Raw genomic sequence first — 18,987 nt, forward strand, 5'->3', positions numbered from 1 at the left:
ATTTGTAAAAATCTTCTGATCCATTATCTCATTTGATCTTCACAACCCTTCAGTGAGAAAAGTCCAAGAGCTATCATAATCTACACGTTACAAATGAGAAAGATTAAGTAACTTGCCCATGATCTCATAGCTAGTAAATTTTAGAAGTGGGATTTGAATCCAGGTCTCCTGGATCCTTGAAATCCAGTGTTCTTAATACTATAATAGACTGCCTCTCCTGATAACATCTATAAATGTCATAAAGGTTTTTGTGCATGTGTGTGTCTAAGTAAGTTAGTTCTGGGGTGGCACTGAATGGTGTTCTCATCTTCTTCCCTACCCCAGCATCTCTAATTTTTCTTGCTTAAACCTACCTATCTCTGTTTCAGTGAGCAAGTATCTGGTTCAAATGCTTGAAGATGGCTTTACCACAGTGACAAGCTACCCTCAAACATATCAAGATGTGTCTGAGACATAAAGTCTCTGAATAGAAAGTGACTTAGAAAATTATTGACCAATTAGTCAATAAACGTGCATTTATTAAGTCCCTACTATGTCCCATGCTCTAGTCCAATACATACCTGAACAAACATCCCTTCTACACAATCCCCTAACAAGTTAGTCAGTCATCTCATTCTTTGTGAAGGCTTTTTATTGCTGGGGAACTCACTACCTCCTGAAGCAATCTATTATCATTGTCAAAGAGGAATCGATAAGACTGATGGCAATTTCACATATATTTTTTTTCTTTTTTATGTTCTACAATGGCCAGAAATGGTTGCGTCACCTAGTGACTAGCTCTCTGAGGCTGTCTCTCCATACTTAGTCAGACTAGTCCCTAGAGGACAGGTAGGCTGTCCCTGGGCTTGTGCTTGATTCCTTCCATCTCTATAAGACCTGCCACAGATTGTGCTCCACTGCCATAACCAGGCAGACAAGAAATGATCATTTATGAAGTCCCTACCAGGTGCTAGGCATCGTGCTAAGTGCTTTACAAGTTTTATTTCATTTATTTAGTCCCTACATCAGCCCTGTGAAGTAGGTGCGATTATGATCCCCATTTCATAGCTAGCAGGTGTCCAAGACCAGATCCTTATTTAAGTCTTCCTGACTCCAGGCATAGTAGAGGCCACAAAGAGGTTACATGACTTATTAAAAGTCATACAGCTAAAAAAAATTCAAACCCAGCTCTTCTGGCTCCAAGATCATTGTTTTTTTCAGTAAACGATATTGCCCTGTGCTGGATGTGTATTCTTAAGAAATTCATCACTTAACTTGTCAGGTTCCTCATCTGTGAAATGTGGATATTCCTTGCACTGTCCACAAGTGCAAGTAATTATGTGTGTGCATGGGTGCATATACCCATATATACATATATATTTGCATATGCGCATAGATGTGCCTATGCTTATACACATGTCTGTGTATATGCAATGTATATATTTAGTGTTTAGATGTATATGTATATATATATATAGTATATACATTTAAATCAAGAAGTAGTCTACTTTATGTTTTGTCTGTAAAATAATATATTTTATTTGTTTAATATAATTTAATAATGTTTATTAGTATTGTTATTTTAAGTCTGATGTTTTTAATGAAGTTTAGATAGAAATGTCTCTGGGACAAGCTGCCATCTTGTTATTGTTTTATATTTAATGATCTATATATGCAGAGATGGATAAAAGAAATGCTTTTCCTAATTTAATAAAAATATGGGGACATAAAGGCATCTTCTATGTTTCTGTTGTTTGGTCATTGGTAACCAGATGGCACATTGGATATACTGGGCTTGAAATCAGGCAGTTTCATCTTTATGAGTTCAAATCTGGGCTCAGACATTTTTTAGCTGAGGGATGTTGGGTAACTTACTTGACCCTGTTTGTCTACCACTGTGCACAGGTAGATAAAAGAAATGCTTTTTGTAAATGAGTAGAAGTATGGGGACATAAAGGTATTTCCCATGTTGTTTTTTGTTTATAAGAATCTAGGTGGAATGTTGGCTATGCTGGGCTTGGAATGAGGAAGACTAATCTTTATGCATTCAAATCTGGGTTCAGACATTTATTAGTTGGGTGACCCTATTTGCCTACTGTGCACAGGTGGTGAATTTTAGTTTTACTCCATCCTGCTTAGTCTTTAGTATTCTAGCAACCAGGAATGTTTACACCCCCACTTAAAGATTAAGTGTCAGGGTGGAAGGCCTATGACCAATATGTGCTAGCAATTGACAAACCAGAAACAACTGACTGAGCCTTTGGGCTGTCCTAAGCCAAGTTTAAGCCACCATTGGTACATGAGAGACACAGGAAGTGATGTAAAGAACTGCCTTCATATTTCTCATCACTTCCTGTGTGGAGGGAGCTTTGGTGGGGTTGGCTCTGGAACTCAAGCCTGGAGGAGCTTCTCAGACTGCTTCCTTTAGATGGTCATGTGGTGAGTGATAAGACTGACTCCCCTTTCCCTTGGCTTTCTGGAGAGGCCCCCTGGCTGAGGCCTCTGCCTGGCTCAGCCTGGGCAGAGCAGTTTTTATCCCCATTCCCCTTTCTCTTACTCTTAATTTCTTCCTTCTATTATAAATAAAGCACCATACAATTCCATTCTGACTTGAGTATTTCATTGGGATTTAGAATTTAAATCCCTGGCAACCAACTAAAATGTACATTCAGTCTCAACCCTAAATTTACCCTTAATTGTCTTGGAAACTTTACCCCTTACAAGATGGATAAAAGAAATACTTTTTGTAACAATATAAGTACTGGGATATAAATGGATCTTCTCTAGTCTCACCAAAATCATGTCTGGGAGAGTTCCAGTAGTAGGGAGGACAGTAGAGATAGTATTTCCCTCCCTTTGCCCCCAGTTAGCTCAGATTTCTTCTGTTGTGTCTCTATGTATTGAAAATTGTTCATTCTCTGTAGTTGGAGATTATGAGTACTTGTTTTGGTCATATCCCTTTCAACATTATTCTCAAATGTTTATGGATTAATGTTAAGTGCCAACCATGGAAAACAGCTTTACCTATGATAATGCTTTGTTACCTGTGCAGTTTATTTTGTTGGAATTTACTACAATGATGGGTTGAGATTTGAGAAAGTTATTAGAATCATTATCACTGATCTTCTTCCTTCTCAGCATTAACCTCAAGAAATGCCAACCAGCTATACTTTGGAAATATACCATGTTGCACTCAGGAAGCTCCCTAGTCTCCTGTCAGAATAGCTGAACATTGGCTTGTCCCACCTCCCTGCTTGCTAGGCAACAGATGCCTTTATTCTCTAGAGATCAACACCTATAAGTGAGATGCAGCCTGAAGTTAGCAGATAGATTACATGTATCACATGTTACAAAAAAATGGAGTTAAGCATCCAATTTTAATGCAAATGAGTCACTGGAAAAAAAGCCTTGAAAGTCATATTTTCCTAAATCTCTTCATATGCTGAAGAGGAGAGGTAATTATCAGAGCCATTCCGTCTGTTGCAGAAGCACCTTGTGGGTGAAAAAAAATGGCATCTATATCATTGGCCTTTGGTGAAAGCAGGAAGTGGGGGCAGAGATGGGTATGAAAAAGACTGGTCAGTCATATGTCTCCTACACAGAAAAGGCAGCCCCCAGATCATGTGCTTCTCCCCTCTGATGAAGGGAGAGATGGAATAAGGTAAGGACAACCCAGGGAGGTCTCTTATAATGGAACACGGGCATTGCTTCTGCAGGGACAGACCTATTAACCATTTAGCAGCCACTATTTATTCAATTTATAATTAATCTGTATTTCAGACAGATGTCGTTTGGGGAGAACCAGAGAAGAGAGAGCTACTTCCATAGGATATTAAGATAAGAAAGGAAAACTCCTTAATACATAAAGGAAAAGCATAATGGGACAGTGGTAAGAACACTGGCTCTGGGTTCAAATGTTAGCTCTTACTTACACTCATTTGACCTCCCTAAGCCTTAGTTTCCTTCTTTATAAAATGAGAAGAGACTAGATGGCATCTGAAGTCCCGTGCAATCTTAAATCATCACTATGATCACAGCTAACATTTATGCAGTATTTTACATTTTTATCTCATTTGATCCTCAACACAATCCTGGGAAGTAGGTACTATTATTATCTCTGTTTAACAGATAAAGAAACTAAGGCAAATAGAGATTAAATGACTTGTCCAGTATCACACAGATAGTGTCTGAGGAGGGATAGGAAACCAGGTCTTGTTCCAATCTATTCTTTCCCTGTCTCTCTCACTGAATCTATTTATCTGAAATCATGGTGATTTAAAGGGATCTTAGCACTGGAAGGGACCTCAGGTATTTAGAACACCTTCCCATTCCATTAAACAATTTTCTCTATTACATGCTTGACATGTGACAATCCAAGTTCCACTTAGATACTTTGGGGATGTGATGGGGACCTCAAGTACCTAACAAGCTGGCCTGTTTCTGTTCTGGGACCATTTTCATTGTCCTACAGTTCTTCACAATATTGACTTGAATTCCACCTCCTAATTCTCCCCTCTAGTGCTTGTTCTCCTCTCTAAAGGCAAGAGTGAGTCCTAACCCTCTTCCACATTCAAAATTTGACCATAGTTAGCATTCCTGCCCGCCACTCTTCCCTACCTTGCCTCCCCAAGGCTTTTCTGCCCTTCAAGCCAAACATCCTCAAGGTGACCCAGTGGATAGAGTTGAAGATTCTTCCTGAGTTCAAATATGGACTCAGGCATGTACTAGCTGTATGACTCTGGGCAAGTCACTTAATCTTGTTTGCCTCAGTTTCCTCATCTATAAAATGAGCTGAAGAAGGAAATGGCAAGCCACTCTAGTATCTTTGCCAAGAAAATGTCAAATGGAGTCAGACAAAACTGAACATCATCATAAACATCTTCAATTTATTCTCCTAATTTGCCATTGTGTAAAAATTCCATCATTAGCCTCCAGTCACCTTGTTCTGGATCCTCCATTTGTCAATATCTCCTGTAAAATGTGATAGTCAAAAATGAATACAGTGCTCTCTCTCCTTTCTGAAAGTACTATGAGTATACCTACGTGCATTTTGCACCATTCATCTCAATGATTAAAAAGTAAACTCCTTGAGGGCAAGACCTGCTTTCCATTTCATCCTCATGTTCCCATTATACTACACATTTAACCTTGTAACAGGTATACAATAAATATTTGCCTAATTGGATTGGATTGGAATGAACTTGCATTGATTCATTCTAATGCCATTAATACAGGAGGTTTCTTTTAAGCACCTGGGCCATATTAATGATTCATATTGAATCATTAAGGGCTTTTTTATAAGGATTGCTATTAAGTCAGGAAAACCTCATTCTATATCCATCCATCAAACCATCAACAAGCATTTTAGTTGTCTATTAGGTACCAGGCATAATTTAGAGACACAAACAAAATAAATCCGGACTTCTGGGAACTTACATGAAATATATAGGGTTAAGGATTGGACCTGGGAGTTCACAAATATAGAGAGCTCCTAAGAAAAGAGATTCCTACCAATGCAGGCCAAAATCTTGGCTGCAACTTATACTCTCTGGGAGCTATGTAGCGAGGTTAAAAGATTCCTCCAGGGTCAGGGGCACATACATACATGTACGCACATCTATATGTACACCCATATACATAAATAAATACAAGATAACTTGGGTGGGGGAGTCACTAACCTTATAGAGCTGCTTTTAGGATCAAATGAGATAATGCTTGTAAAACGTTTTATAAGATCTAAAATGATATATAGAAGCCAACTGATATATATGTATATATATGTGTGTATGTATATATATATTTATATATATATATATATACATAGATAAATGGACATATAGGATTGACAGAGAGAGATAAATGAGAAAAAGAAGGAAAGAAAGGGAAATGAAAAGAGGGAGTCTAGGAGAGAGATATTATGGAGGAGGAGGAGGAGGAGAGAGACAGGCAGACAGAGAAGGGGGAGGGAGAGAGAAAGGGAGGAAGGAGGGAGAGAAAGATAAAGAAGGACAGACAGGGAGAGGAAAAGGTAGGAGAGAGAGGGAGAGAGGGAGGCTAACAGTGAATGGAGTGCTGGTCTGAGAGTCAGGAAGATCTGAATTTAAATCCCATCTCTGACACTTTCTAGTTAGGTGATCCTAATGAATTCTCTTGACTTTTCTCACTGTTGGTAATGTGGAGATATTAGGTTGAATGTGCAATATAATGGGAACATAAGGCTGAACTGGAAAACAGTCCTTATTCTCATGGAATTTATACTTTATCATATCTAGATCACAGTATTTTTTTAAACCCTCACTTTCCATCTTAGAATTGATACTAAATATCAGTTCCAAGGCAGAAACAATTGGGATTAAGTGACTTACCCAAGGTCATATAGTTAGGAAGGTCTGAGTCTAGATGTGAAGCCTAGACCTTCCAACTCTAGTCCTGCTCTCTATCCACTGAGAAACCTAGCTGTCTCTACTTCACAACTTTTTTTGTGAAGACTGCAAGAGACAATGTAGGTAAAGTGTTTTGCAAACCTTAAAGTATTATATAAATGTATAGATATATCTATTATATATATATATGTGCATATACATTTATATGTCTATATGCAAACATACAATTCAGCCTACATGTGCTAGACTCACAATGTGAATATAACATGTTTATGCTATACATGCAGGATGCATACATGTGTGCCTTATGTATTGTATATATATGCATGAAGATGCTCAAACACCCTTAGGGATGGGGCACTGGCTGCTTCAAAAGGCAGTGTCTCATGGTTTATATAAATATTAGCCATCTGTGTGTGACATGTATACACATATGTATATCTATACATACAACACATGTGTGTATTTGACAACACAGCAGTGTGTGCCTGTATATATGTGTGTGTACATGTTTAAACCCTTGAGGAGAGAGAGTACTTGTGCCTTCTGAGGCAGCCTTTCCTAGATTCTGCATTAGTTTCTGTGCATGTGTTTATACATATATGTATACCCATGTGCATGGCTAGGTATGAACAGATACACATAGGTGGCTAACACATGAACCAGGAGAGGCTGCCTTGCCAGGCACATGTTCCCTGGCTCTTTCAAAGGTTTCATGGGTGAGCCCTGTGACAGAAGCTGGCACATAAGAAACGTGCCAGGCTGAAGAGTGTGTGGAACTTATCACCTCAATGGGAGAGGACCCCAGGAGTTTGGAATCTTGAGGAGAAGACTCTGGCTGGTTACAGGAGTTGGTCTCTCAGTTGGGAGAAGCCAAAGAGAGAAGGTGGAATAAGACTTTTTCCTGAGGGTTACCCACTTTTTCCTACTTGTGACTGGAAATCCTTCCCCCCAACATTTCCCAATTGAAAAGACTCACTGAAGAGAAACCTGAGAACGGCATTTTGAATCTCTGTCAGACTTTACCTCAGCTCCTGTTGCCTGGGTCTGGACTGTGGCCAAGGAGCCAAACCCAGGGTGAGTCAACCTGACTTTCTCTCAGGGGGCTTAGGCTGCCAAGGCCTGAGTTCCCCCCAAACTTAAGGAGGGAGGGAAAAGGGTTTAGATAGACACAGGGACCCCCTTCCCTCACTTTCCTTTTCCCATTCTTTACTGCCAGTTATTCCTTTGGATTACCCTGATTGAGTTGTCATTAAAATAGTTATCTTTTCCCCAATCTGTGAATCAAGTGTGAGTGAACAGATCAAGGGGAGACCCTTTGGTCTTGAATAGTGGAGGGGTGACAGGAGGGACAGAAGAATCTGGGAGAGCAGAGGGAAGGCAGAAGGGGGAAAATCTTCAAACCCCCTCTCCTCTCTCTGAGCCAACCTTAAACATCAACTGGCTCCCCTGAACCCCACTTCAAGAAGGAAGGTCTCCACTCTTTATCTCTCTATACTAAAAGACTGAACCCCTCTGTTACAAATAAACAACCCTGCAAATAAAGCACCTGTCAGGGTTTTAACAGCAGGGATTGGAGCTTGGGGTGGGAGACTAAACTAGATCCCCTCAGAGCTTTCCCCAGTTTGAGCATTCCAGGGTCCTCTCTCAGGGACTCCAGTGAATTCTAGAAAGCCCTTTCTGTTCTTTGCACAGAAGGGGATCTCCAGACAGGAGCTCAAACAGCAGTGGCACATGTGGCCTCAGCCCCATTTGACATCGTCCTTCAGCCTAAATATTGTGACACTGGCAGAGACCCTAAAGCAGCAGTGAGGCCCCACAAGGACCAGTAAAGGCTTTGAGGGGGAGAGCTGGCTCCTTGGGGTATAGAAAGCAGGAAGGGTGGCATGAGCCTGGGCTTTCTTAAGACAGTGATGAATCTGCCTGGACTAGACATGGGTTAGAATTCAGTTTGGTTTATGATTGTTTTCATTTTCCAAGGCATTTGTTGGGTCTTCGATCTGGCCTGCACAGGCTGGGAGAGGGACTTTTTCTGATAGATTTCTTTCCACTGGTCAGGTGGGGAGAGCAGATGCTGCAGGTCAGGCCAGAGGCAATCAATTTGGGGAAAATAACTCTTCTAGACTGAGGAAGAAAGCCATAAAACACAAAGGAGGCAGGGATGGAAGAAAACAATAGCACGCTGACAATGGATGAGTTTCCTGCTAAACACCAGACCTTGTCCCTATAAATCATTGCTGGAGCCAGCACGTTTGCTCAGTGATACTGTCATTCACCACCGTGGTCCCCAGTACTGAGAAAGTAGCAAAGTCAGCCTGCATCCCTTGAGTGACATGTCACGGCCCTTCCTCTTCCTTTTACTATCCACTCTTGAGATTTTATTTGTGTAAGGGCAAGCAAGAACCCTTAACTGAAACCCTAGTGAGTTGGCTTGCAGTCACACTAAATAGGTGCCCAGGATGAATCAAATAGAGTCTTTGAACCCTTGTCTTTCCAATTCCAGGCCAGCCCTCAATTCAAGTCATCAACATTCCTCACCTCCTTAAGACTTCCCTTATATAACCTTTTGCCTTTCACCTGCAACCTGCTATGACTGGCTCATTCATTCACCCCACTCTCACACAACCATTGAGGTGGGAGTCTATCAACAAGGTACATCTGATTTTTTTGCCTTCTTCTAAGCCCATCAGGCTTTTGGTAGCAAAGTTTTCTGGAAAGGAGCTGGGACTCACCAAAGTTTTCTCCACCCCAGATGTCCATCGCAGCATCATACTTCCCCAGGTGATTAAACCAGGATTTGTTCATTACAAATAGACCTCCAGAAATGATTGGAGTCCTGCACATCAGGAAAAGGGAGAGAAGAGTGAGTAAAAGGAAGGAAGAAGACCTCAGAATCTCTTTTCTCCAGAGCCTCAGACCAAGGCTGTGGTCCTCGCCCTTTCTATTCCTCTTGAGGAAGGACTAATACATTTTTCCTTTACCTTGAACAAGGACATTCACCTCAATGTGTAGGCATTGTGCTGTCCCTCATAAATTTTCCAGCTCTTGCTGGCAGACTATACCTATCAGTGCACCTCTTCCCCAAGGCCCAGGGTTCACAGCCTTGATTTCAGGCTTCCAAACAGAGATGCACTTGGCATTTGAACAAAAGTTATATGTTCTCTCTCAAGGATCCTGCCTTGGAAGACTCTCTTAAGAACTATGTCAGTAAAGGGATAGGATGCTTGATCACTCACAATAGAAGAAAACAAAAAGGCTTAGGAAAGCTGCTTTATTGACTAATCATTACTGAGAAACAGGATCTTGATGAAGTATCTTTCCTGTCTCCATAGCTCTCTTTTTCCCTAGTCCATTGAGATAATTGGAAAATGCTTAAAGTAGTGCTTGACACACAGTTAAGTATTATATAAATGTTAGCTATTATTATTAAGTATTATTTCTTAACTTCCTGATAGTGATGATAGAAGAACCTTATGTAGGCAGGAGGAAGGATCATGGTATTTAAAGCCAGAAAAACAACCCAGTCCACTTCCTTCAGTTTACAGTTGAGGAAAGAGAGACTTGGGGATGTGAACTAGCTTTTACTGTTCAAATTATTTGATTCATATTTAACTCTTCCTGAACCCCATTTGGGGTTCTTCTTGGCCCAGTCTCAGTCCCTGGGCAGGTTCTTTGACGGCTTCAGTTTCCTCGACTGAAAAATGGGCATACTAATAATGACCACTACTACTACTACTACTACTAATGGGGATGAGATTACTATTATATAAGGATAATTAATAAAAACCAATAGGGTTGTTTTTAAGAAGCAAACAAGAAAATAATTTTAAAAGGGCTTCTTATCACAGTGGACTTTAGGGACACTTCATATAAAGGACATTGAACCCAAGCCTGCAAGTGGGCTGACTGGGTTTTTCCTAAGCCTGACCACCCCTCCTACTTAGTTCTTTTTCTCTGATTAACAAAATGTTTCCAAGAAGAGGTCAGTTTGCCAGAGAGAGCAAGAAGCATTTGCCTTTAAGAAAGAGGAGAGGTAGATGGCTTCTGGGTTTGTCCTTGACTTGGTAATGATCAATGCAATGTCAAGATGGATGGCTTGCAAAGTTTTCCACTCATCCTCCCCCTACCCATCCACAAGAAGCTTCTGCTACTCCTGTGGCCCATATCAATCAGTAATTGAGTAATTATGCATTTATTGAGTCTATCCCCTGTGATCAGCATAGTGAAGACCAATGTACCATTATCCCTCAATATATAGGTGATAGATGGAGAGAAAGATAGACAGTGACAGAGAGGGGTAGATGAATGATGATAGAGATAAACAGATAATAAATAGATGGATGATAGATAAATGAATAAATACATAAACAACCATATTTTATGATTATCAGCAGCTTTTAGATCTGGTGTAGTTTGAATTTTCTTCTCAGCATCCCTGAAGAGCTTAAAGGTTAGGAGAGAGGGAGGCCAGAAGAGAGAGTATGGAACAATGAGAGGCTAATTCACACCTTGTTGGTTTAACCCTTAGTTTATATCATCCCTATCTATCTGGAACTGGATGGTTGTGGTCTGCATCCATGATGCCAAACAGGGGGCTAGCTAAATGGCTTAGTGTACTGAGAGACAGGCCGGGGAGGCCCTGAGTTCAAATCTGACTTCAGACATTTCTTGTGTGTATGTATCTATGACTGAGAAAAAATGCAAGGTCTTTTAGTTTATAATATAGTAAACAGTATGCTATACCTAGAGTCAAGAAGACCTGAGTTCAAACCCAGCCTCTGATCTTTATATCTGATATGACCCAGGGAAAATCAATTAACCTCCATTGCCCAGTACTTGCCACTTTTCTGCCTTCGAACCAATACACAGTATTGATTCTGAGATGGAAGGTCAAGATTTTTAAAAATATGTCAAATACCCAGCCTGGGGGGCCACATATTACCCACCACATTTCTGAGGGTAGCTTGATCCAGATTAAAATATAATTTGCAAATATTTAACAAAATAAATAAAAGTACAATTAGACAGAAAACATTAGATCTTAAAACTCTCAATATGGTGCTACAGTCATCCTTAAGTATGGGATAGTGGCTCCTATTTGATTTATATGATGCACTTTTATGAATTCTCTGGGTCTCTCTTGCATGTTGCCACCATTTACTCTGAGAAACACTCATTTAATGGCATTCATTTATAAATTTTACCTTCCTAATGCCATTCTTTAGGGTAGTCATACATTTTCAAATGTAAACGCTTCATGGGAAATGAACACCACACATTTCACTTTCTCTTACTTGTAGAGTGCTGTATTGTAAATCTTGAAATTTCTCAGACTTGTGAATGTTAAAAACTTCCACATTGAGGAATCCTCCATTGGAACAAATTCCCTACTGGAAACATTCCCCATTTTGATGTGAGAACTCGCCAGGATCAGAAATGGGAGGACCTCTACTCCACCTGTACTTAAGACTGCTTTAGGGGAGAAAACTCCTTGCTAAACAATGAAAGTACTTGGATCCATGCTTATGATGAGGCAGGGAGTTCTTTGAGCCATGCCTGTTTTTTAGAATTGATACAATGGGATGCTAGGTACCTATAAAGGTCGGGCAGGTTTTCTCTTAATGAGATTAGTTGACTCAGCTGTGTTTTCTCTGGCTCAGACTTAATGAGGAGATTAGTCAACTTAGCAGGAATTCAGATGGGCAGTCCTTTGGAAAACGTCTACAGTGATTGGTAGATGTAAGGACTTAGGGAAGGTGACATAGGATTAAAACCCCTATATAAGAAAAAAGCAGAATCTCTTGAGGAGACAATCCTTTTGGAGAAAGCTCTTATGAGGATCGCTTGGGAAGAATCTCTTGAGAGAGGCTCTGGAGAAGGGAAGTTCTTGGAGGACAATCTCTAAGAAGGTCTTGCTGGAGCTCCTCTGAGGGAACTCTGTCCCTCTGGCGGCTCTGGAGACAGGCCCTTTGAAACAGTCTCTGGCTGGATCTCTCTTTGAGGAGGACTCTGGCTGGAACTCTCTCTCTCTCTCTGGTGAAATCAGCTGAGATGGAGCTGGCCTGGTGTCCCTAGAATCCTTGCTTAGACAGACCTTGTGGTGAGTGATAAAAGACTAACTGACTGGTCTCTCTCTTAAGACTCAGGTCTAGGCCATGTTGGCTTAAGGCCCTTCATACTTATTTCCTTTCTCTCTCTCTCTCTTTCTTTGATTACTCATTGTATTATTAATTAAATTCTCTATAAAACCCAGTTGACTTGGGCATATTGAATAATTGGGAATATTTCCCTGGAGACCACCTTATATATGATTTAAAAACCAAAATACTGTAGTGAAACATATTTTCTGCAGTCACAATTTACTCACCCTCTCTTATATCTAGCATAATTTGTATCTTCCACCATTTTAACTCACTACAGTTTACAACATCAACCATTTTAATTATTACAGTTTATGACCTTCAACTATAGTTTAAGGCTCTCACCCATTTTAAATGTTACAGTATACATCATAAATTCTTCTGACACTGTTGAAATCATATGACTGATCCCTGAATATGCTAAATGAACCCAACTCTAGATGAGAGTCACAGGCTGAACCTCTAATTACAATCTTGCAAATGTTTTTCCTTGGTGGTTCAGGGAATGTATCAAAGGGCTTGGAGTCAGGAAGAGTTAAATTCAAATCCTGTCTCTAACTGGCTGAATGACCCTGGACAAACCACTTAGTATCTCTATGATCCTGTAACATGGGGGGTGAATTAAAGGGGGATGAAGGGTCAAAGGATCAGTAATCCAATTCATGGATTTAAAAAAAAGAGTCAAGGTAAAGTATCATGTTATTGTTCAGTAATTTCAGTCATGCCTGACTCTTTGGGATTTTGTGGCAAAGATACTGGAGTGGTTTTCCATTTCCTTCTCTTGTCAGTTTTACAGATGAGGAAACTTAGGATAACAGAGTTAAAAGTGATTTGTCCAGGGTCAGATAGCTAATAAGTGTCTGAGGCTAGATTTGAACTCATGAAGATGAGTATTTCTAACTCTAGGTCTAACACTAACTACTGTGACATCTAGCTACCCCTATATAGCATCATATTCATATGCAAATGATAGCATGTTTCACCATAATTATCTGTTCCTGGCAATGCTTATGATTGTTCACTGTGTAGTTTCTTTATATATTGTTTTCAACATCAGTAGAACAATTTACAGCTCTATCAAAATATATATATATATATATATTTGTGTGCCTGTTTTTCCACAGTCCCTCCAGCATATTTCAGTTTTTCCACTTGCAAATTTTTAGGGTATGAGATAGGCCCCTTAGATTTATTCACAACTCTCTTCTTAGTGAATTAGAGCCTGTTTTCATATGGTCATTTATATTTTACAATTCATTTGAAACTACTCATATCCTTTGGTCTCTTAATTATTAGCAAATGACTTTTGATATTTAACACACTTATATTAGTGCTCTATAGATATGGAATATAGGAATTTTATCAGTAATATTAGGTACATAGATTTTTACTTACTCAATGGGCTGAATGGGATCCACACGTAGGGCCTTTTCCCTGAGGGTAAGCTCTTCCCACTTGAAATGGAGTGTCCAATCAAATCCTAAATCATAGCAAAATAACTTATGTCACACATATATACAGACACACAGATATACATACAGATATCCTTTAGCCCTTGAGATATATAAGAAACACACATAAAATTTCTTATTAACTTCCTTTATTCATTTTCTTTGGAAGGACTTAAATGTGTTCAGTGGCACCTGGAGGGTTTGGTAAGGAAGCACCTGGCTTATGCAATGCAAAGACTATTTAGCTCTACTACAGGCATAACATTTTGAGTTCACAATCTCCCTTACCAGCCATGCATTCTTGAAGCTAGTTTAGTTCCATGCAATAAATAACCAGATCTGGAGAAATATCTAGGAGGTAGAATTCTTGAGCAAATAGAAACAAAAAGAGTCAAAGCAATTTCACATACTATGGTATGTTAAAATGAAGACAACCAAGATTCCTATAAATGAGTCATTTTCCTCATTTTCTTTGAGTAGAGCTTTCACAGCCCTTGTCTTCCGTCCTGAAGCTAAATGACATTAAGGGGAGATTTGGAGAGATTTTGGGCATCCCTTATATAATTTGGCCTTTCTCAAAGAAATCTCTCATCTCACTTCCCTAGAACAGGGCTTCAATAATTACCAAAAAGAATAGTGCTAGGGTCAGAGGTACTACAGGAACTAAACACATGACCCAATTATCAAAGAATCCTTCTTTCAGTCCATAGTCTCTTTAGTTAGTTAGGTTATACTGGGGCTCCCAAGACTTTGTACATGCCTCTACAGTTCCATTCCAGGGTGAAGGGGTGGAACCCAGTGCCAGAATCAGGGCTGGGTATCCAAACCATGATACTGAGTTTTTTTTTCCTTCTTCCCTTCCTCTGCTTTCCTGTGATGAATCATTTCTCAATAAGAAAATACCTTACTGGATAAAAGAAGCCAGCCTCACTCACCGCCTCGCATGTCCGGGGAAGAAGACACATAAGCAAAAGTATCTCGGTTAATGATGTCAATTACTGGACACACCACCCGTGTAGGATCCTGAGAAATAATACAAATGCCTCTATATTGTTTTATGTCTGATATGTTAGCACAGTCAGGGAACTAGGACAATGGAGCTGTGGCATCAGGAAGACAGTAGTTTCTGCCAATGGCCCTAACCTATTTCTCTCCCAATTTAAGGCTACCTCAAGACAGCACATAATATCAATGAGACCCAAGACCACTGGGTTGATGTTTATTACAGGATGACCCATTATATTGTGGTTGTAGAGCTAACCACATTGCAAGGAAGGGACCAAGTTAGGCTTCTTTGATGGAACAGTATGGCTCCAAGGATGTAGTAGTCCTAAGACATTTCTCTCTCTATGCTTTTATGTGTTATTTGTAGCTCTGGAAAAATACTGAATATTAGACTCTGCTGCAAGATTCCTGAGATACTGGACCAAATATCAGATAATGTCAAATAATTACTGATTCTCATAGTTAAGAAGGATCTTGGAGACCAGCTAGTTCAACTATTCTAAACTTGAAGAAATCTCTTCCCATAATATACTCAATAAGTGGCTATCTACTCTTTTTCTTTTTGAAGTCTTCCAATGAAAAAGTCAGTGTCTCTCAAAATATCCCATTCTTTATAAAATAAAGCTTTAAAATATTTCCTTACATCATATCTAAAATTGAAACCTAATAGAACAAGTATAATCTCTTTTCTATATCACAACTTCTGATATATTTGATAAAAACTATTTTTCCCCTTTTCTGTCTTTTCCAGAATAAATAATCTTTACATAGTATGTTTAGGTCCTTTACAACCTAGGTTGACCTTTTTATATTCTTTAGTTTGGCTAATATTCTCCCCACGATGTGGCACCAAGATAAAAATTTTTGAGATATGGTGTGACCAAAGCCGAGTATAATAACATTATCTCCTTATGTGTCTAATTCTAAAATTTTAGCTTTTTTTTTTGGCTGCCATATTCTACTAATGATATCAATCCTTTAAAACTCCAGATATTTCTCAGGATAAGAAATAACCATAATCCCTCTATCTTCTTGTGTGAAGTTGATTTTTTGTTCCTCAGAATAAAACGACATTTATTCCTACTGAATTTCAGCCCAATGTTCTGACCTGTCAAGACTTTTTCAAATCAATCATGATTGTCATTTGGTATTTTACCTATCTGTGGCCTCATTAGTACCTTAAAATTCGATAGGCAAAATACCCAAGGTATTAGGATAATGGATGTAGAGCTAGAAAAGACCTTAGAAGTCTTTTTGTCTAGACTTTTCATCATAAAGATGAGGAAACTGAGGTCAGGTTAAATAACTTCCCATTGTCACCTGGGTAATAAGCATTAAAATCAAGATTTGAACCCAGGTCCAGCCTCTTCCCACTGTCTGACTTTGCATTTATCCAAGTCACTGATAAAAAAGAAAAAATTTTAAGTAGCACAGGACCAAACCATATATCTATGGGCTATATTACTAATGACCTCCTTTGAAATTGATATCAAACCATAAATATGATGAATAAACTGCCGACTCCATGGCAGATTTTTCCCTCTGTAAATTCAGTTTGTACCCACCTATAATAATCATACTATTGGCTCTCATCTCTCCTTTATATACAGCTCAATTTAATTCCAAAAACATTTATTAAACATCTATTTGCAAAATACTAAGGTGCTGGAGGTAGAAGGACAACAGTTACATAATTCCTTCCTTCAAGGAATTTACAGTGTGCTGGGAAGGGCATACATACATACATGTATACTGTTAAGTAAATACAAAGTAGGCACAGTGCTATAAAAATGATTTAAGTAGGGAGAGCATGAGAGAGTCAGGAAGATCTTGGTTTAAATTCCACCTCAGATGCTTACTAGTTGTGTATTCCTTGGTAAGTCACTTAATCTGGATCTCAATGTCCTTGATGTTCTCTTATGATCCTATTGGTTCTATAACTCCAACAATCGTGGGATCTACCAGTCTAATAACTGTCAACAAAATTAATTCAGCATGGATTGTTCCCAATAAATCTCTCTGATCACTGCTTCTTTTTTAGATTAAAAAAATCATTTTAATAAATGCTCTAGTATTTTGACAAGAAGTGAAGTCAATTTCTTTGGACCAAGGTTTAAAGATTTCTCTTCCCCTTATTTCACTAATGAATCATCATTGCCTATTTCCAATTGTATTTTACAATCCCCCATTGTCCAAGACAATTGCTTCAGGTTCATATGTTTAGGTCATTTTAGGGCCAAAGAAGTAATTCATCTGAGTCTGGTGAACTGAACTCATGCAGTGAAGTTAGGCATTGCCTGTCTTCTATTTAATATAAGTATCAGTTGCCTATTAACTATTTTTGTTCTGTCCCTTAGAATCCAAAGATAATTATCCTTACAGAGAAAAGAGAAGGAAAGTAAGAATTGAGCAGCTCTGCTGATTCTGCCTACAAAGCAATGCAGTACAACTGAAAAAGTGGAACTGGTCAGAAAAACTGGGTTTGCATCCTCAGTTTGTGACTTGCATAAGTGACTTCAGACCAGTCACTTAATATTTCTTTGGACTTCTTTCATCATCTCTAAAATGTTGTTGCTATTCAGTCATTTTAGTTGTGTCTGACTCTTTGTGACTTCATTTGGGGTTTTCTTGGCAAAGATAACTGGAGTGTTTTGCCATTTTCTTCTTCAGCCCAACAAAATTAAGCAATTTGTTCAGGGTCAGACATATGAGGACATTTCAGGTCTTTCCGACTCCAGGTTCTGTATCCACTGTGCCACTACCTCACTACCCCTTATCTCTAAAATGATTGGGAACCTATCTAGATAATCTCTAAGATCCCTTTGAGCCCAAAATCTCAGCCTTAGCATCTGTTATTGTCCTATCTGTCTTCAGTAAGGGTTTTATTCTTTTTCTGATTTTACTTCCAATAATTTTTTTAAATCCTTGCCCCAGCACTCAACCACTACATCCTGCCCATTTTTTTTGTTTGTTTCTGAGCTTTGATTGGTACTTCTTTTCCTACAAAAGTTATTCTATCCATTCTCCATTATCTGCCCTTGTTTTCATCTTCAGTATATTTCTTTTTACAACATCTTTTCATTTATCTGTTCCCTGTACATCACACAGAATGAATTCTTATTCACGTCCCTTCCCCTGGGTCACAAGGTTACTGACAGGTACAAAATACCAAATGTTATCCATTCACACTTCTTTTGTGAATGCTTATTATAGGGTCTGTGCGATCCTGACATCAGATGAGGGGTGAGGAGATTATCACAATAATATTGATCAAGGCATTTCTCATTGGTGCCTTCATAAACTACACAGAACAGCCAATCCATACAGAGTCTGAAGGTACCTGACACTTGTAACAGCTAGGTGGTCAACTTTTAATAGTGGTAAAGGATTTGGGGAATTGGGAGAGAATTAAGTAGGCAGAGAAGAAAAGGAAAGAGAGGTAAGAATGGGAAAACTGAAGATATGAATTTTAATCTCATCCCTGCCACTAATTCTATGAACCTTGTGGCATCCATGTAAATCCTTCTTCTTCCAGTATTATCTGTATCAACACGCTTGTCTTTCTTCCCCCAGTATGCTAACCATCTCCTATGTTTCTGTTTCCACAGGATCAGAGATTTGAGCCAGAAGGATCAATAGAGGGACTCTAGGCTGATCTCCTTATTTTACAGAGAAAGAAACCAAGGCACAGAAGATTTAAATGTTTGTTATAGATAACTCAAGTAATAAGTAGTGGAGACAATTTGGAATACAGGTTCTCTAAATATGACATTGTTTCCATTGTGTAGTCTGGGATTTAAAAAAGGGAAACTATGAAGAGCAGAACTTGACCCCTTGAGGTTCCTGGCTCTGTTGTGTCTTGTTTTTGTGCTAGTTTTCAGTATGTAGAAAAGTTTCTGCACAGTTAGTTGGGAGCACATTGGTGATGAGTTAGTTTTCTGCATATCAACTAAACTGCCTCAGAGACAGAGAGGGAAGAAGAAAGAGAACTGCCTACCCTCTGTAGTTCTGGGGAAAAGAAAAGAAATA

At 39.1% G+C, this 18,987-nt stretch overlaps 1 protein-coding gene across 2 annotated transcripts in view; it reads right to left on the minus strand.

The window, feature by feature from the left end:
* Positions 1 to 18,987, minus strand: part of GALNT14 (polypeptide N-acetylgalactosaminyltransferase 14) — a 364,372-nt gene that overhangs the window by 56,255 nt on the left and 289,130 nt on the right. For both annotated transcript variants that reach the window (XM_016428013.2, XM_007476039.3), the window contains 3 exons: positions 14,889 to 14,976; positions 13,898 to 13,982; positions 9,095 to 9,198 (listed from right to left, as the gene is read on the minus strand). In XM_016428013.2, the coding sequence (XP_016283499.1) occupies positions 9,095 to 9,198; positions 13,898 to 13,982; positions 14,889 to 14,976 (277 nt within the window). The remainder of the gene's footprint in view (positions 1 to 9,094; positions 9,199 to 13,897; positions 13,983 to 14,888; positions 14,977 to 18,987) is intronic.

Source organism: Monodelphis domestica, chromosome 1 (assembly GCF_027887165.1).
Source record: "Monodelphis domestica isolate mMonDom1 chromosome 1, mMonDom1.pri, whole genome shotgun sequence".
Lineage (NCBI taxonomy): Eukaryota > Metazoa > Chordata > Mammalia > Didelphimorphia > Didelphidae > Monodelphis > Monodelphis domestica.